At 45.9% G+C, this 19,328-nt stretch overlaps 1 protein-coding gene across 1 annotated transcript in view; it reads left to right on the forward strand.

Annotated features, from left to right (window-relative positions):
• Positions 1-19,328, forward strand: part of Sdk1 (sidekick cell adhesion molecule 1) — an 866,268-nt gene that overhangs the window by 742,309 nt on the left and 104,631 nt on the right. Inside the window, exons 23-27 of the mRNA XM_076840017.1 lie at positions 3,072-3,181; positions 4,803-4,953; positions 5,538-5,775; positions 16,415-16,530; positions 17,987-18,176. Coding sequence (XP_076696132.1) covers positions 3,072-3,181; positions 4,803-4,953; positions 5,538-5,775; positions 16,415-16,530; positions 17,987-18,176 — 805 coding nt within the window. The remainder of the gene's footprint in view (positions 1-3,071; positions 3,182-4,802; positions 4,954-5,537; positions 5,776-16,414; positions 16,531-17,986; positions 18,177-19,328) is intronic.

A 19,328-nucleotide genomic window follows, 5' to 3' on the forward strand; every position in this document is an offset into this window, starting at 1 on the left:
TGGCAGGCAGAATGCAGAGCCAGGTGGCACCACCTGGGCTTGCCAATAGCCTGGCCTCCATCCAAATTGACTTAGGAAAAGGGAGGCTGAGCAAGATGGAAGGGCAGAGACATTTGACCTTGGATCAAGCCTCAGCCATTCCATGTTGTCCCACTCCATCTGGTCCTCACCCTGAAATTATAGCTCATGCTCAGCAAAACTCTGCAGTTGATTCCCTCCTTAGCCAGCAGTTCAGAAACTATGGGATAATGGCAATAAGGTCTCAGACTGGAAGACCCCTTTTCTCTCCTCCAGGACTCTCATGCTGGAGAAGACTGAGGATCATTTCCTAGCCTCCCACTGTGCTAACTCATCTTTGTAGAGGAGTGGCAGCCCCCTACTGGAAGAGCAGCCACCGTTTTGGATGGCATCTCAAGTCTTGCCAGTTCTCTTCCATTCCTCTTGTTCCCGTGAGTGGAAAGGCTTTGACTGTCAGGGCTGCTGCTCTGACCAGCACTGACCCTGCGGTAACCCACATGGCCAAGAGAACATGTGATCACTTAGTTCCAAAATAGGCTAGGAAATGTCCACAGGGTCAGATCCCTGGGTGAACGGATCAAGGGCCAGTGACACTGTCAGGCTGAATCAAGCATGGTGATAGCGAGGCAGGAGCAGGAGGGCAGGGAGTGCTTGCCAGAGCCTTGACACCCAGGACCCCAACCTTCTTTGCAGGGAGAGGTTGAAAGGGAGGGACTGGAGGGGTGGAGAAATAGAGTTGCCATGAAAATAGCCAGACACACCTGGGGACTCAAAGGATGGATTGAACTTGCTGTGCGCCTGCTTCCCCCCATGCAAGTACAGAGAAGCCAGGAAATAAAGAGCCCAGAGCACCCCTTCACCCACCCAGCCCTGCTATAGAGCCTGGGTGGTCCACCCTGTGGTCTACCTTGGAGACCACAGTGCAGAGACTGGCCCTGGTGGTGCACAGGCCCTGCCCCTCCTCCTGCAGTGGTGCAGCCTGCACTCTCTCTTCTCATCACTCTTCCCATTTCAGCTTCCTTCCTGCTTCCCAGAATCCGAGACTACCCATTTCACCTCTGACCTCTAGCTCTTTCCCCACCAAGTGTTTTTGGAAAGAATCCCACATTTCATTTTAATGTTTCTTTTTTAATTGAGGTGAAATTCACATAACATAAAATTACCCATCTTAAAGAGTACAATTTCCTAGTTAGTAGATCTGCAGTGTTGTGCACCCCCCTCCTCTATCTAGTTCAAAACCTTTGCATCGCCCCAGATGAAGGCCCTGCCCCCACCAGTGGTCACGCCCCCTTTCTCTCCTGGGCCCTGGGAGCCACCACTCTGCCTTCCATCTCTGTAAGGTGGTGGGCTCTGGGTAGTTCATAAAATAGAATCTTACAGGGTGTCGAATTGGGGGTCTGGCCTCTTTGCCTCAGCAGAATGTTTTTGAGGGCAGTCTGCATGATGGCCTGCATCAGTGTGCTGTCCCCATGCATGGCCCCAGTGTTCCCTTGTGTGGACAGGATGGACCAGCACTGTTCATCCATGGTTTCCACCTTTAGCTGTGATGAACACTGTGCGGTGAACATGTGTATGCAGGAGTTTGCCACTTCTGCAAGTGTGCTAGATGTGGAAATGCTGGGTCCCATGGTCCTGTGTGTTCAGTGCTTTGAGGAGCCGCCAACTACTTTCATGTTTGTAATCGAGAGCGTTTAGAGCTCTGTGATTTGCTTTTCATCTTCTTCAGGAAACACACTGCCAGTGCTCTGTTTCCCATCCCCTCCTCATCCTTTGTGTCCATTTCTGCACTAGACCAAGGTCGTTTTAAATCCTCAGGCCATTCTTCGCAAGCTGGCCACCTGCCAGCTTGCTTTCCTCTGCAAACTTAATGAGCACCACTCCTCTCCTGTCGTTTAAGTCACTTATGAGGTGTTAAATGCCAAGGTGCTGGCTGATCCCAGCTGGGCAGTTTGTTTGGCCTCATGCCCCCTCTATGCTCATAGCCTGCCCTCTTTATGAGTCCCCTGGGTCCCCAGGACCACACAGTCATACAAGGCCTGGCCTGCAGCAGGGATGAAGAAATCTGCACAAAGGAGTCACAGTGTCTCCCCTGTGCTCTCTGGCTCTAACAGGCCCCTGAAGCATCAGCAAGGTGCAAGGAAGTGTGTGTTAGATCTGGTGGGCAGAAGAAAGGCCACATCCTACAGAAAGGAGACAAGAGTAAGAGCGTGACAGGGTCAGGCTAGGGCAGGTCACAGGAAATGACAATGCCACCTGAGCGAGCCAATGGGATGTGGGGCTCATTTAGGGATGAAAACCAGCAAGACAGACCACAGAGTGGGAACCAGGGCTTCACAGAGGTGCATGCTGGGGCAACTTGGAGGCGCCCCACGGGCCTCATTGGCAGTCCTAGGAAAGGACATCTGTGTGCAGGGGTTGGCTCTTCCTATCAGCTCTGTTCTGAGGCCATTGTTTTGAATCTTGAAGGGGAGGCACTCCAGGTCTACTCTCAGGGCAGAAGCTCCATCCTGCTCTGTGGAGGATGTTCCTTACTCCAGGGCCAGCACTGGAGTCTTTGTGGTATATGTCTGGGGTGGAAAGGGTCAAGTGGATGAGGAGAGAGACTAAACCCCCTGGGTCAGCCTGTAGTGGAAACAGCTCTGGACCTTGAGACCACCTGTGCCCGTGGCTCTGTCACTGCCCACTGTAGCATCCTACCTGGGACTTTCTCTCAGGGCCTTTGAGGCTTCACCTGTCAAATGGGAGGAAGGATAAGATGTGTCTTCTCCATCACCAGTGATCTCTAAGCCTCAGAGGTTCCACCTCAGGCCACACCCTGCTGAGGCCAATCTTGACTGTGAGCTTTGTACTAAGACCCACCCAGACTGGAGTGGGAATGCCAAGAACATATACCTCCAGGGCACAAGATGGTGTGTGCAGAACCAGCTTATCCCAGGGACAGAGGACATGGTGCTCTGCCTAGTCCCCAACACACACACAGCAGGTGCACACAGCATCCGGGCAGCCTCAGTCCCTGTGGCTTGCCCAGCTGATCTCAGGATCCCTTTCCACAGGTTGGAGCCATCGGTGATGAGGAGGAGTGGGTGAGCCTCTATGAGGAGGAGAATGAGCCCGATGCCCAGACACTGGAAATCCCAAACCTCACGCCCTACACCCACTACAGGTGAGGACAGCAGGTGACAGGTGATAACCTCCGGCTGGAGGACACATCATCATCTCAAGCCAGTGGCTTCTGTCACAACAAAAACCCAGTGATATATGTAAATCAGAGGTTTCCAAGTAGCAATAAACTGTAAATCAAAAACCTGAGAAGCAGAAAAGACACAAGGGAAATAACTCTGGTGTTAGTGGCCATGTCTGTCCACTAGTGCTGGCCAGACAATGCTCTACAAAAGGATTCACTGATTCAGTGTGACAGCCAAGGGCCATGGGCCACAAAGATGTGACAACTTTCTTCACAGAGCTCTAAGGCCCCTTGGGACTGTTCACATGCTATGTGCAAACCAAGCAGATGTCCTAGGAGCATCCCTCTGCCTCCCTCTTCCAGGACCCAAGAGCTGCTAGTCTCACTAATCAAGCACTTAACATGCCATTTCACCTTTTGCTTCTTGATCCCCAAACTTATCCGGGCAGTAAATCCTTGGCCATACAGAGGGCAGAGCGATCATGAGCTGTTAGTGATGTTATAACTTCCCGTAAGATCGTTGAAAGAGATGAAATTTCCAGTTATCACCAGATGTTGAGTTTGATAATGTCATTGTTCTGCCAGGATGGATACATTTCTTGAGATCAGGGAATGAAAGAATAAGAATTACTAATTCAGGGAGTAAAAGGTGAAATTACATCTTCATGAAGAACATTTTTTTTTTAGTACAATACCAAAGTTAGCATTTAAAAAAAACCTAATGAGAGATACATCTTAACATCTATTCATTTTAACATCCCTCCCAAGCTTAGAGCAGATGAATCAAGGCACAGTACACTCATTTTTAGAGACAAACGTTTAGCTTAGAAGACTTGGTATGTGAAATTAGCTGAATCTTTGTAATTATTTCAAAGGTCAGAAACTATGATTATAATCTGTGTCCCCATTTTCAATTCGCATAAATTTAGGGAACCACAGTAATAAACATGCGCATGAGAGTTTAGGGGATTCATTGTATGTAAATTCAGTTCAAATAATTATACATGCAGATAAAGAACAGACAGGTCTGAAAGCATTAAGGTGAACCTCGAAGGACTTCCGACTCCACCTGGCTTTGCAGATAAGGAAGTTTTGGCCTGGTTTACCAAAAGGCTCACAGCACGTGGCTAAAGTGCCAGGGTGTAGATTCGGGGGCACCATCCTCCTCCTGAACCAATAGAAAGTGGGGTACAGTGTACCCTTAGACATTAAAACAACACTGGACTTTCAAAACTGCCATCTGGTAGCAACAGTGTGACACTCTGTTCTGTCCAGTAGTCCCTTGAATCTTAACCATCAAGTTTACCCTAAACTTGAATCAGCCAATGCAACTGATTGGATTCTGGCCCTCTACCCATCCCGCTGTATCACAAGAGAGATACTCTTGACTCACAAGAGAGCAGTCTTTGATGGCTTTTCAGAAAGCAGTCCCTATATGTAATTTACATTTTTAATGAAACCAGGTGGGAAGAGTGTGTCCCTGAGCAATGGCCTTTCTGAACAGGTGGACATACCCTGAGCCTCCCTGAGAGCAGCCAGGAGGGTTTTGTTTTATTACCTTTTACTGTGGAATAACTCTGATCCCTGATTTTCCCTCCAGATTTCGAATGAGACAAGTGAATATCGTTGGTTCAAGTCCCTTCAGCCAGTCATCCCGGGTCATCCAGACCCTGCAGGCCCCACCTGATGTGGCTCCAACCAGCATCACTGTCCGAACCGCTAGTGAGACCAGCCTGCGGCTGCGCTGGGTGGTGAGTGGGAGCTGGGAAGGGGAGGATGCAGGACGGTGCCCCAGGAGGCTGAGGCAGGCCTGGGATCAGGAGCTTAGCGCAGTCCTTAGTCAGGCCTTCTTCCTTGTCAAAACTGATCCATCCTTAAGCCCAATGGCATTATACTTTCCAATTAGTGTAGGATCTCAGACCCGCCTCGGTTATCTCATTAATCACTAGCGTTGTTCACTCTTTTCTAGAAACGGGGCTGCTCTTCAGGGCAGGAATGTGGATGGCACTCCATGCTGGACCTATAAGTCTTTAAGCTTCTGTCAACATGGAACCAATACTCAGTATTTGTTAGAGGGCCAGCCTGATGTTTAATCAGAACATTTCCCCACAAAATTAAGCCAAAATGTATTAAAAGAAATTATGTCCAACCAAAGTTACTGACAGGGTTTCATTTAATTAAAAAAGAAAAGTTTTAGGGAAAAATAAGTGGTTCTAAGAATCTTCCCCCCATGCTTTCCATGGAACCAGCCTCATAACACAGGCCTATCCTTTGACATCTTGTAAAGCAATGATTTTAAAGTGTCAGCTTGTCACAGACTGCCCTTCATTGCCAGCCTCTGCCTGATTCCCAGTACAATGGGAACCCTGAGTCTGTGGGCTACAGGGTGAAATACTGGCGCTCTGACCTCCCATCTTCGGCACTGGCCCAAGTCATCAACGACCGGCTAGAGAGGGAGCTCACCATCGAGGAGCTGGAGGAGTGGACGGAGTACGAGCTGCAGATGCAGGCCTTCAACGCCATCGGGGCCGGGCCCTGGAGCGAGCTGGTGCGGGGACGGACTCGGGAATCAGGTGAGAAGAGGGCAAGGTGGGCCCTAGAGATGTGGCCCACTCACTAGAGGTGGGACCTGGTGAGTCTCTAAGTCCCAAGTGAATGGGGACTTGAATGGGGACAAACTCTGGTTTGTCCCTCTTGTGTCTGTGTTGGCATGCTCCAAAAGGAATATAAGTGAAACTTTAGGCCTAGTGCCACTCCTTTGAGGTTGATGTTGAACCTAGCAGGGGCTGGACTCATACTTTCATTTTTTTAAAGTTAGGGATCATTTTCCCTATACTGATGAAAAGTGAGAGCATGTGAAGATCTGATAGGGAATCTTTAACATACAAGGTATTCAAGACCCCCTGTTTGGAAAGAATGTAGGTAGTGTGTTCTGAGGTGTAGCTGCAGTAACAAGTAGACCCTGAAGGGCAGTTGCTTCAGTGCTATAGCTGATTTCTCACTGTGACTGCAGGCTAAGTGCTGTCCCTACTTGGTGCATAGCTTTCTTCATGAGGTAATTCAAGGGCCCAGGCTCTGCTGTCCCATGGGGCTAATCACCCTCTGCTTCTAGTTACCAGAAGGAGGAGAACGAGCAAAGAGCAGGCATGCCTCCTCTGAAAACCTGTGTAGAAACAGCCCTTTGCTCTGTTCATCTCCATCAGTCTTGGTCATGGGTACTGCTAACTGCCAAGAGGAAAAGAACAAGAGTTTTTGGTCAACACTGAGAGTCCCTGCTGCTTTGTGCTGATAATGAGCTGTCCCCCGATCCTCTAGGCTTTGTGGATGGTCATGTCTCAAAATCTGGATGACCCTCCTAGCCTCATCAGAGTTTTAGAAGCACAAAGGGAAGAGTGTAGCACAGTTTTCAAAGACACCTGACATGGCCTGGCCTCCACCCAGGCCACATGGGTGAGGTGTGGCCCTGGACAGGGAGGAGCGAGCTGCCCTGTATGTTCTGGCAAGGACTCAGCACATCCAGCAGCTGCTAATTCTAGGCTCACCAAGGCTATTAAAAATAGTTCTGGACTGGGGATGTGGCTCAAGTGGTAATGTGCTTGCCTGGCATGCGCGAGGCGCTGGGTTCGATCCTCAGCACCACATAAAAATAAAATAAAGATGCTCTGTCCACCGAAAAGTGAAAAATAAATATTAAAAAACCCTCTCTCTCTCTCTCTCTCTTAAAAAAAATAGTTCTTAAAATAAACCCTGCCTGTGTCCACACCAGATGAGGGGAAGATGTGACAGGTGGAGACAGGGACCTGGCTCAGGGGTCGGAGGTGAAGACCGAGGCCCTCCACTCCTTCCCCAGGAAGTCCCCCTGCATTTTGCTTATTATTCCTTCTCTTTGCCTCCTCTCCACTGACTACATTAAGTGAAAGCACTTCTACTCTCCCACTTCAACTCTGTCAGGGCCTTGCTGTTCCCTGAGCCCAGTGTGAGTCTCCTTTCCTTAAGGCTCCCAGGGACACATCAGGGAGTCACCCTAGAACCTGAGAAGGGTCAGGAGGGAGTCGACAGGCAGGGTACCTGCAGCAGCTGTTTCTACCTGGAGTGCTTGAAAACACCCAGGGCCTCCTCTCCCCACCAGAACCCTCTGCTCCTATCCCCACACTAAGACACCATGGGAGGAGGGCCTCCCCGGGCAGTTTCAAGTAGCAAAATTAATTAATGAAGTGTTTAATGTTGAAAACTGCCTTAGGAGGAAATTAGAATTCAGCGTGAATGTGATGGAAAATATATAGAAGAACAAGTTAGGAAGGCCAAGTACAAGTTGCGTGTGGCTCTAGAGGCAGCCATCCTTGAGGCCAGGGAGGGCAGGATGGAGAAGGGGACAGGTGCCTAGGAGCTGTGGCCCTAGCAGTGGCCTGCCTGAGCTCCAAGAGGGACTGGAGGCCCGGGAAGACCGTGCAAGGCTTGCAGTGAGGCCTGAGAGAAGCTGGCAAGGAGGGGTCAGCTTTGACAGGAAGACGAGGCCTGCTGAGCCTGCTGGCCATGGGCCCCTTGGCTTCCTCTACTGCCTGATTACCCAGTGCCAGCTAGGGCCCTGTGTGTGCAGTCACAGCTTTAGGTGTGTCACAGCACTGGCCCTTGGCCCTCCAGGTGGCCAGGGGTGGCAGCACAGACTGCTTGGGGTATACAGTGTATCTGCACGCACCACTTCCTGCATGAGTCGGGCTGTGGAAGCTCTGAGAGGCACTGAGAAGCATCTTCTCATCTCCTTTGCCCATTCCTCAAACCATGGACACCGTGTAGATCTGAACTGACATTGCTGTTACCTGGATTGCACTGGGTTCCCAGGGCCCTCCCTGACTTTGGTCCACTCTCAGTCACAAACTCCAAGCTAAAGTTTTCATGAGGTTCGTGACTTTATTTCCTCCTCATTTTCTGGGGGCCCAGTCAGGGGACAGTTGGGGCAAGTGGAAGAATTTAAACAGGAGCAGGGAGACAGAGAATTGTTGTCAGGCAGGAATCTTCTCCTCGTGCAGTGTGAACGCAGAACCTGCTAATGGAGCCACTGAGGGCTTGCTGTCATGCTGACTGGCATGTCCCCAGGGGACTGGGAGAGAGGGTCTTGCTGAAGCAAGTCTGGGCTTTGTTCAGACTAGGTTTTATTATATTAGAAGAGATTGAGACACACGGAAGCTTGGCTTGTGACTGAGCAAGTGGATTTTTAGAAAGCTATATTATCTTCAACTTCTGAGTCTTTGAAACAAAGTAGAGAATTTGAGAAAATTTAAGGACTAGTTCTAAATCCAGTAAGAAAGAACAATAGTGTGTGTGTGTGTGTGTGTGTGTGTGTGTGTGTATGTGTGAAGTGCTGGGGATTGAACCCAGGGCCTCATGTCTGCTAGGCAACCGCTCTGCCACTGAGCCACACACTCTGAGCCAAAATAAAATATTTAAAAAAAAATCTTTTGCTATACCCAACTATAAAATTGTGGATAAAACAGAAATTTTTACAATTTTAAAATTAATGGTATGCCCAGAAGACAAACAGTGAAATCTCCAGGTGTCAGCAGCATAAAGGGAACTGAAAACCAAGCAGCAAGTGCTATGCAGTGGACTGGATCCATCCTGGCATTGTGAGGACTCAGGGTTTGGTTCACATGAAGGAGCAGGAAGGTGAACCTGCAGAAATGGGAGTTGGGACCTAAGCTCCTGTGTGAGGATGAGGCTCTTCCATATTAAGGTTAAAAAGTATCTGCCCACAGAGTTTCACTTGTGTCCACCTAGACCGTGGATGGGGAAAAATGACTAAGCCTGTGCCTCACTCAGGTTCAGGCTCTTATGAGGGACCCAGAAACTCCCAAAAGAGAAATTAATGTAGACTTTTTTGGTTTCTGGGGAAACCAAAAGTACAAGCAATGAAAGAAAAAAAAATAGGTAAATTGGGTCTCATCAGAGTGAGAACTTTTGTGCTTCAAAGAATTTTATACACAAAATGCAAAAAAAAAAAAAGGAAGAAAACATTTTCAAATCATATATCTGACAAGAAGTTTGTTTCTAGAATATATAAAGATCTCTTACTTCACAGTAAAAAGATAAATGATCCAATTAACTGGGCAAATGTCTGAGTAGACATTTCTCCACAGGAGATAGACAAATGGCCAATAAGCACATGAAAAGATGCTCAACACCATTAGTCAGTAAGGAAATGCAAATCAAACCATAATGAGGTATCACTTCATATACTAAAATAGCTAAAATTATTTCAAAAGATGGACAATAGCAGGTATTGGTGAGATGTGAAGAAACTGGAACCTTTACAGTTTGGTGATTCAATGTAAAATGATGCAAGTGACTTCAGAAAACAACTGATGCTCCTCAAAAGAGTCAACATAATATTACCATATTACACAGCTATTCCACTCCTAGGTATATACCCAAGAAGACTGAAAAGGTTTGTCTACATAAAAATTTGACCATGAATGTTCATAGCAGCATTCATTATAATAACCAAAAAATCAGTTGACAAATAGATAAGTAAAATATGACTTATCCATACAAAGGATAATTTAGCAATAAAAAGGAATGAAATTCTGGTACATAATATGATACAATCTGGTAGATGAACCTTGGAAATATCATACTAAGTGAAAGAAGCCAGACACAAAATATCATATACTGTATGACTTCATTTATATGACATGTCTAATATAGACAAATCTACAGAACCAGAGAGTAGATTTCTGGTTGCCTAAGCCTGAGGAAGGGCCTGTGGAATGGGGAAATTTGTAATGGGTATAGGGTTCCTTTGGGGGGTAATGAAAACTAAAGTTCCTTATGGTAATGGTTGCACAATTCTGAATACACTAAAAACACTGAATTGTACACTTGAAATAGGTGAATTCTAGAATATATGGATTACATCACAATACAAATGTTTTTTGAAGAAAAGCTCAGCCTTTTGTAAATTAATTTTGTATAGATAAAATGTTATTAAAATAAGTGTAGTGCATAGATTTTTGCATTTTGCCTATGTTCAGAAGCACTGAAGATTGTCCTCATTTACATTAATATCTTTTCATTCTCAGAGAAACATCGCCATCCTGAAATAGCTCTATATTGTACCATACTGGAGATTGTCCTCTTCTCCAAAACAGAATGAAACAAAGAGAAAAATACATCCAAAAGAAAGAAAGAAACTGGCTGCAAGCCAGACCTTCTGCACACCCAACAAAAGCAAATACAACTTCTCTCTGAACAAATATTGTCACAGCCAAATTGTCCCAAATAAAACCTAGCCCTTTTTACAATGAGAAAATTAACAGATGCACAAGGAAATACTCTGCCACAGGTAAACATGAAACAGCTTTTAAAAAAGAAAGTACAGAGGACCTGATTGCTTTCAAATGCATACTAGTTTGAAAGAATGTGTAATAAGCACATTTGAAATTATTAAAGTTTCAAATTACTAAGGAAAATCATTTAAACTTTAAAGATTAAGATACAATTTTAAAGCAGTTTTTTTTCATAAAAAGAACTATATAGAACAGTCTCTGAAAATAAAACTCTAATTATTGAGGCAAAAAGCAGATTAGATACTACCAGAAAGAGAATTGCCAAACTGAAAGTTAGATTTGAGCCAGAAACTGAAAACACACAAAGACACAAAGACATAAAAATTGAAAATATAACAGAGATAGAAAGACAAATACCAGAGTGAGAGGTCTAATACACATCTAATAGGACTCAAAAGGGATATAAGGAAGATATCTTCAAAGAATGGCTGAGAAATACCAGAATTGATGAAAGACATTTTCATCAGACTGAAGAAGGGTAGATCCCAAATATAAGTAAAAATAAATCCACACCAAAATGCCTTCTGCTACAACTGCTAAACACCAAAGCCAAAGAGTGAACCATAAAGACAATTGGGAGTGAAAGACAGATGACCTGCAGAGGTGATTATGACAGCTTGGTTGAAATAACTTCTCAAGTACCATGGGGGTCAGAAGAAGATGGAATCACTTTGTTGCAGGGACTGAAAGGAAAGAACCCTCAAACTGAAATTTTATACCCAGCTAAACTATTCTTAGTGATTTCATTCAAAAACCAACAAACTACATGTTGTATAAAAATAAAGAAAATAGAAACATTGCTTTGATAACTTTTCAAAGAATACTCTTTAAAAACAGAGTTAACCAATGCAGAATTTCTGAATTGGGTCTATATTTTTTGTACAAACCTTTCCAGCCATTGAAAACCTATTTTTACAGGTTTAGAGAATGCAGAGGATAATGTTCTGTAGATAAGCTCATTCCACATGTTTTTCTTCTGGCTTTGTTTACTTCAAATAATCTTGGTTCTCTTTCACAGTAACTTGAAGGGTCTTTCTCAAGCAGTTTCATTTTTGTAGGGACTACAACATTTCATTTAATATGGAGGAATAGATTTCATATCAAGAGAAGCATATTGGAGTTGGTTTTGTCTTAGTCTGTTTTCTCATGTGCTCTGGAGGCGAATCAAATGCAGCCTACGGAGAATGAACTGTGGACTGCAGTGTGGTTGTGTTTATAGTTGACTTGATGTTTCTGCAGCTGAAGCTTCTCTTTCTTCATTATATCTTTTCTTCTTTTGAGGGTATGGCTTACAGAAAACTATCTTTTAGATTTTCATTGAACTTTATTCAGTTAGAAACTTTAGTGCAACACATCTGTCTGGAAAGAAGAGTTTTGGTTCAAGTGGCTTCATCATAATTTGGATAATTGGGTTATTGGTATTCATTTTAAGATGCAGACAATTTAGATTTCAGAGATTTTTAATGCTGGGACCCCTTTCAGGCCAAGCCCTTTTTGGTAGGTGCTGATTCTCCATGGCAGCCCCCAATCACACTGCGAAACCCTCAGGTGCCCCCTCCAATGCTGTGGTGTTGCAGGACTTCAATTCTTCCTCCTCTGCACGGAGCTTTTGGAGACTGCTCATGTGGAAGACTCCTCCCTCTGACCAGCAAGACCCTCCCTGTTGCAACAGTTGTGACTTCTTAGCTTCCCTGCTCCTGCTGACACTCACCCTCCTCAGCAGAGATCCATCCTGCCAGGCACTGCTTAGCATGAGGAGGGGAGATGAAGTTGATGAAGTCACAGGCTGAACCGTGGAGCCAATGGGATGGGAAGGGATTGGAGAGAGAGCTGAGGAAGAGAGCAAAGCTGCTGACCCGGGTTCAAGTCTCACCTCCATGAAAACAATAGTTCTTTGGAACTGAAAAATGACACAGTTAGCAGGAATACTGAAAAGGGATTGGAAACATGGAGCAGAACATCTTGAACCACATTTAAGTGCAATTTATGGTTCTGAAATGCAGTCTAATTTCTTCCATGACATCTTATGATATATTGTAAGGATAAATGAGGCCTTAAAAATCAAAAGAGACCACATGAGGAGCATCAGTGAACTGCACAGTAAAAAATCCCAAAGAGGGGAGAGAATACGAAGAGAAGAAGAAAATAGTGTTTTGAATGGATTTGTTTTTTAATGAAAGGGGAATTTCTAAGAACATTGCAAAACTTAAGATGTCAGTTTGGAAAAGATGTTGAACCTACCTCAGAACAGATGTAAGGTGTTTCTTTTTCAAATCTTAAAAACATATCTTGTAACTAAATGGCAGATTTTGCCTGGGTAGAATTTGAATTGGCTGAAAATTTTAATCTTGAACTTTGCCATTTTCTCTTCTTTAACAACTCGACTCAGCTCTCTCCTTATGAAAAACCCAGCCGTGTTCCAAGCACAAAGCCCAAGTCGCTAAAGTCATCAGATTGACCTCATTCTTTGGGGACATGTGTGGTCCTCTAATAAATGGATGCATATATTACCTACCACATCATAGAAAATCAGTGATTATTTGTAGGTCTGCAGTGAGAATTGGGCACTTATTGTTTCAAAGACTGACTCGCAGGAAATAGATAAGGGTCCAGGAGGTGGAGCAGTTGGGTTGCTATGACAATGGCCCTTCTTCTTACAGACAAGAGACAGAGTTTTGAGAACATAGACTACACTTGTGGGCATACATTATACTTGGTGTTCATACCTTAAGTAAATTCAGATAAATTTTAGGTTTACATTTCATTTAATGATAGTGACTCCTTTAGTTCATAGTTTGTTAGTCTATTTTGTTTGTTACTCTTTTTTATAAATAAGCAAATGTAAAAACCATTTCATGGAAAAGGACATAGTAGCATTTGAGACAACCAATAGGAGCCCCTTGTCCACTCAGGGAGTCTACAGGGGCCATGCCGAAGCCACAGCTGGAATGCAACTGGGACAGGGGCTGGCACCTGAGACAAGCATCCTTCCTGTTCTGAGAACTGACTAAACTTAAAATCCCTTCTCTGTGTCACATATCTGCTCATATAAATTGACATTATTTCATTGAATGATTGAACAATTGAGTGAATGACTCTCAACTGACATGTTTGAGAAGAAAGCTTGTCTACTAGATTAAGCTGACCAGCAGTATCTCCCCCCAAAACATAGAGATGGTCACTGTGGCTGTTCCTAACAGGTAAACAGGTGACTTTTCTATTTTGTAGACACATTTACTGACCTACTATGGCAACAGATTCAGGGCTGGGCAGTAAGGAGAGGTACTCAGGAGGGAGGGGAAAGGTGCTGCCCCCAGGGCTATCAGGAGTCAGGAAATGGACCTTCTTGGGGCGGGCAGCCAAGGTCTTGGCCCTTCCAGGACTTCTCTGTGATTCCCCCCACCCCCTGGGAAGATCTCTGCAGGTGGGTGAGGCCCCTTACCCAAGGATCAGCATCTCCTCAGCAGATTATATTGTTAGACTATGGCTCACTGTGGGTCTGCAGAAATAATTGGTTGATGCCAAGCACAGTGGCACATGCCTGTAATCCCAGTAATTCTGGAGGCTGAGACAGGAGGATCCCAAGTTTGAGGCTGGCCTCAGCAACTTAGTGAGGCCCTGTCTCAAAATAAAAGGGCTTGGCATGTAGCTCAGTGGTAAAAGGCCTCTGGGTTAAATCCTCAGTGCAAAAAACAAAAAAGAAGAAGAAGAAGAAGAAGAAGACACTGTGAGCTGAACTAGTATCTCAATTAAGCTTGCCAAATATCTAAGACTAATGACTTCTGGTGTTTTGTCTTAAAAACTGGGGCTGGGGTTGTGGCTCAGTGGTAGAGTGCTTACCTAGCACATGTGAGGCACTGGGTTTAATCCTTAGCACCACATAAAAATAAATAAATAAAATAAAGGTATTGTGTCCACCTATAACTTTAAAATTTTTTAAAAAAACTATAGTAGTGTTATAACAGAGTACCCCAAACCAGGTGGCTTAACCAACAGTAATGTATTGTCTCAGAATCCTGGAGGCCAGGAGTCTGAGGTCCAGGCATCAGCAGGCCGTGCCCCCCACTGGAGATGTGGAGGAAGGTCTCCCTCAGGCCCTCTCCTGATCCTGGAAGTCCTTGACTCACCTTTCTATGGTGTTGTCCCTGTGTGTGGGTCTGTTCGTTCCCCGTGCACTCTCCCTGTGTGTGTGTCTACAAATTCTCCTTTTTGTAAGGACATCCATCTGCTAGATTAAAGCCCACCTTACTCCAATGTGACACACCTTAACCGATTACATCTGCAATAGCCCTATTTCCAATTACGGTCTGGCTCCAAAGTATGGATTCAGAGGGGTACACGATTCAACACCTAACAAAGATCAGAGCATGTGGCATGAAACTATGATGTGATCCAATGTCCAAGAGCAGCATTATTGTGCAGACGCAGGCTCTGGCTGTATTCAGGTGAACTGGGTCCTCACAGCCTCTACACAACAGGAGGAAGTCATGCCACCTGAGTAAATGAATGAATGAGTGGGGAAAGCTTACGTGTGTGCCCCCAGCCTGGGCCCTGGAGGACTACAGGTGTCTGTCTGTCCAGCTTCCAAAAACTACGCTCAGCACTCCCATCTCTCGCTCATCCTTGTGCGACACCTGGTTACAGCATCACCACCTCCCTGTCTTTAGGACCAAGCACCTGCTCTGTGAAAGTGCTGCACTTAGCAGTTTCCCACGTGGGGCAGTAAGGCTGGGGGTGGAATGGCATCCTCAGGTCCACTCTGGGTTTGCTCTTGCTCCTGAGCTGCTTATTCCTGAGGAACCTCATGGCCTCCCAGTTCAAAAGATGACTCTGCCCTTGGTAGTGACCTCAGAGCCCAAGTGACAGGCAGGTACCTGTCTGATGCCTACTGTGAGATGCGGAAAACTTGAAGTGCATTCCTCCTTTTATACCACAGTGGTCCTGGGGTACAATGTGACCTTTAGGCCCAGGTTCAGAGTTCCTCTTTGCTTATGACCCATAAAATCAGAGGTGCATCCTCTGACTTGCTTGGGGACTTACCCAGATGCATATTTTCCTGTCTGAATGGCCTTGAAGAGTGAGTGGGCCCCAAGAAAAATAGTGAAGTCATTGAGACTGTCTAGAATATGAAGTCCTTGTTTTTAAGGTTTTACTGTTGTCTTTTTACACATCATACCTGAATCCCTGCACACATAGCAAAACAATGAGTTCAGTAACAGGGTAAACAGAGAAAAGAAGAGCTTCGTAAAATCAGGAAAACTACATGCACAAGGGCCTCTGTAGGCATCTCCTTGTGAAAAACAGCATCCATTTAAATAGAATGAAATGAGGTTCCTTAAGCCTTAGTCCTCTCTTCTGCAAAAAGGATAATGACAACTGCCTCATTGGGTCACTTTGGGACTACACTCAATTAGAAATCTGAGAACACCTAACAGAGAGACAGACACAGGCAAACCGCCCCTCCCCTTCCCTCTGTGTACATTGTAAAGTCTTTGCTCTGGCCCCTGCCCCCATTGCAGAATGCCCTGTTCAGAGATGTCACCGAGCTGTCTGAAAGTGAGGATTTCTTATTTGAGATAAAAGCCTGAAGTTTCCACAAGTTATTACAGAGAACAGACCAAGCATATTTTCTTGCTGGGTGGACTCGGGTAAAATTGAGCTCTAAATACCCAGGATTTATGGAATTTGTTGCTAACATTAAAGAGATTTACATATCTGTTATACTCCTGCAGGTTTAATCTGATCCCTACAAAACTCTCAGAATACATCATTTTTCAAGGACAGCTTGATTATTTGGGTGAAAATTGGACCTTTATTTGTAGAAGCCTTTAGACTTCTGATGCCAATCGATGTCACTCCTTCTCTACAGTTCCCTCAGCCGCTCCGGAAAACGTGTCCGCCCAGGCCGTCAGCTCCACCCAGATTTTGCTGACATGGGCATCTGTCCCCGAGCAGGACCAGAATGGACTTATACTAGGTTACAAGGTATGTGTCATGGTGACCTTGCTCTCCTCGTGGAGCTGCTATGAGGTTGCTACCAAACAGACTCCGATTTTCTCACAGATCCTCAGACACTTCCCCTTTCCTGATTTTCCCATTAGCTGTCCTCTGCGCTCATTGCAGTCTGGGAATGAAGCATAAGTGCTTATGGAATGCCCAGCCGGTGGAGAAGGAGCTGGAAGTCCAGGAGCTCAGACGTTGGCTCTGCACAGCACCGGCTGAGGTGCCTTGATAGCTTCTTCACTCCACACCTGTTTCCTCACTTGTAAAATGGGAATGATACTGGCAGCTTCCCAGAGGTGGTGTGAAAAGCAAGGGACTGTTTTATGAAGTGCTCCTGACTTGCTAAGTGCAGATAGACGTGTGTGTTGTTTGTAAATATTGTAAAGGCCCAGGACGGTCCTAGGCAGTGCCACCTGCCTCTGAGACTTGGACCTGTCCCAGCTTCTCTGGATTTTGTCTTCCATGCATCTACCTGGACCATTGAAAACCTATTTCCTGTTCACCACTGGAGGGTGATGAAAACCGTCTCCTGATTCTGCCCCTCAGCTCAGCTCTCCCAAGCAGCGGGATGAGAATCTCTGGATTTGGCCAGCAAGGCCACACTTCTTTCTCCGCTGCTCCACAGATTACAAGCGGTCTCCTTTTTGCCTTTCCATAATTTAGACACCTGTTCTTTGTTTTCCCCCAGCTGTTATCATGTCACCCCTCTTCCCTGGGTATTTTAATTGCTTCCTTCTGGCCCCATGATACATGACAGTGCCATGACATATGACCAAGCCATGATATATGCTAGTCCTAGGTTCAGGTGACCACAACAGCACACCACATTCCTGGATCCCAGACAAGAATGATTTCCATGCTCTTTTCAAACTCTTCCCTGGAGAGCTTGCCTTTTATGACCTCTGAGTCTCTGATCTCTGGGAAGAGTTTGGAGAGAGGGGATGAGCATGGAGGGAAGACATAGGAACTCTGTAGGAGAAGGAGGGCCCTGGAGGAGTGCATCTCAGGATGGCTTTGATATGGCTCAGGGCTCAGGTTCTTATGGGGAACAGAGAGTCTACTGGGGCAGGAACCAGTTTCCATGGAGCTATTGGCTCCTTTTGCAGGATGCAGAAGGCCCATGTTCATAATTGAGTCCTTGTTTTAGTGGGTACGGCTGGCATGGCTGCAGCTGAGTGCTTCAGATCTTGACAATTGTGGCCAGGCAGCCAACCCGCCAAGCTGTGGGCTGAGAGTTAGCTCAAGCGCCCCTTCTGGTATTCAGTCACTTCATCATCATCTTCCTCCCCAATACTGGGGTATAGAACCTGAGTCCACACTCCTCACACAGCTGCACCCAGTTGGCTGTCCCAGCCTTCTGGTTACAAGCCTGCCCTGTGCCCACAGAGACCCTTCCCAACACAGCATGATCACAACTGTCCGCATGTTGATGCTTCAGATTCTGTACCGAGCCAAAGACTTGGATCCTGAGCCCAGAAGTCACACCGTGCGGGGGAACCACACGCGGTCGGCGCTGCTGGCCGGCCTGCGCAAGTTCGTGCTGTATGAGCTCCAGGTGCTGGCGTTCACCCGCATCGGGAACGGGGTCCCCAGCATGCCTCTCATCCTCGAGCGTACGAAGGATGATGGTATGTACAAGGCTGGCACTCTCGCTGGCCTCACTGCCTCCCTGGGTTGCTTTCCCAATCCAAACAATTTGGATTATGAGTGTTTTTAACATAATTTTCCAGCCATTTTTTTTTCTCAGTTGAGGGAAACAAAACAAAATTGTTTTTCAGTCACCGAGCATTTATATGGCCAATTTCAGCCTGGAGTGGATTTTTACAGCCTGATTATGAAGCTGTGCAGAATTTCAGTCATAACTCTGCCTTGGGCAGTGCTGGCGAGGGGTGGGCCCAGCTGTAAAATGTGAGCTGCTCATCTTGATGGTGCCTATACAAAGCTAGTTACAAATCCACTCTGGGCCAATGGGTCCCAATGCTTAGGGGACTGCCCAGGTCTCACCATTTGTGTAATGAGACATAATTATAAGTTCCCATGTAGAGAGCGGTACATTTGATGGCTCCCAGGGTCCCCAGACCCCTGTGTTTCCAGAGTGAGTAACAAGCATATCTTGCTGATTTTGTTTTTATAGAAGTCTCAATCATCAGTAAATATGTTTTTCCACTTTGCAGATGTCAAACACTTAAAGGTTAGCTCCCTTACATTTTCATTTTTAAAGAGACTATAATGAAAGTATCAGAGGAAAATATTACCCATCTCCCCCAAAACACTCACCCTGGAATCAGAGGCTTCTGACAGAATGGAAACAAGTGCAGCTTTTCTTAAGCATCTCACCAAGGTGACTAATGAGCCCCAAATGCACTCTACCTGCAGAGTGGAAACTGCCCCTCCCTTGTTCTCAGAGGGACTAGAGCAAGACTTGGCCTCTGCAGAGAACCGAGCACTGCACGCAGATCCTCATCCTTCCCCAGCCCAGAGGCTCAGGTGGATGGGACCCAGCAGGGAAATGGGAAATGGGAAATGGACATGGTTTTCCCTGCAGGCTGTATGAAGCGAGGCTCAGATGAAGTCCCAGGGGCATTTTAGAGACTCCTCAACTCCCGGACTTCTGCCATCTGCTCTTCCTAAAGGACACATTGGCTAGTCTTGGAATGATGTTTTCTCTTCTTTGTCAGTCCTAATAGAAACACGTCTTTCCTCCCTCTCATTTCAACATATCCAAATGTTCAGCTTGGAGGAGGCCAATGTCACAATTGCCCTCCTAGCTCGCGTATTTG

The sequence above is a fragment of the Callospermophilus lateralis genome, chromosome 19, assembly GCF_048772815.1.
Source record: "Callospermophilus lateralis isolate mCalLat2 chromosome 19, mCalLat2.hap1, whole genome shotgun sequence".
Classification (NCBI taxonomy): domain Eukaryota; kingdom Metazoa; phylum Chordata; class Mammalia; order Rodentia; family Sciuridae; genus Callospermophilus; species Callospermophilus lateralis.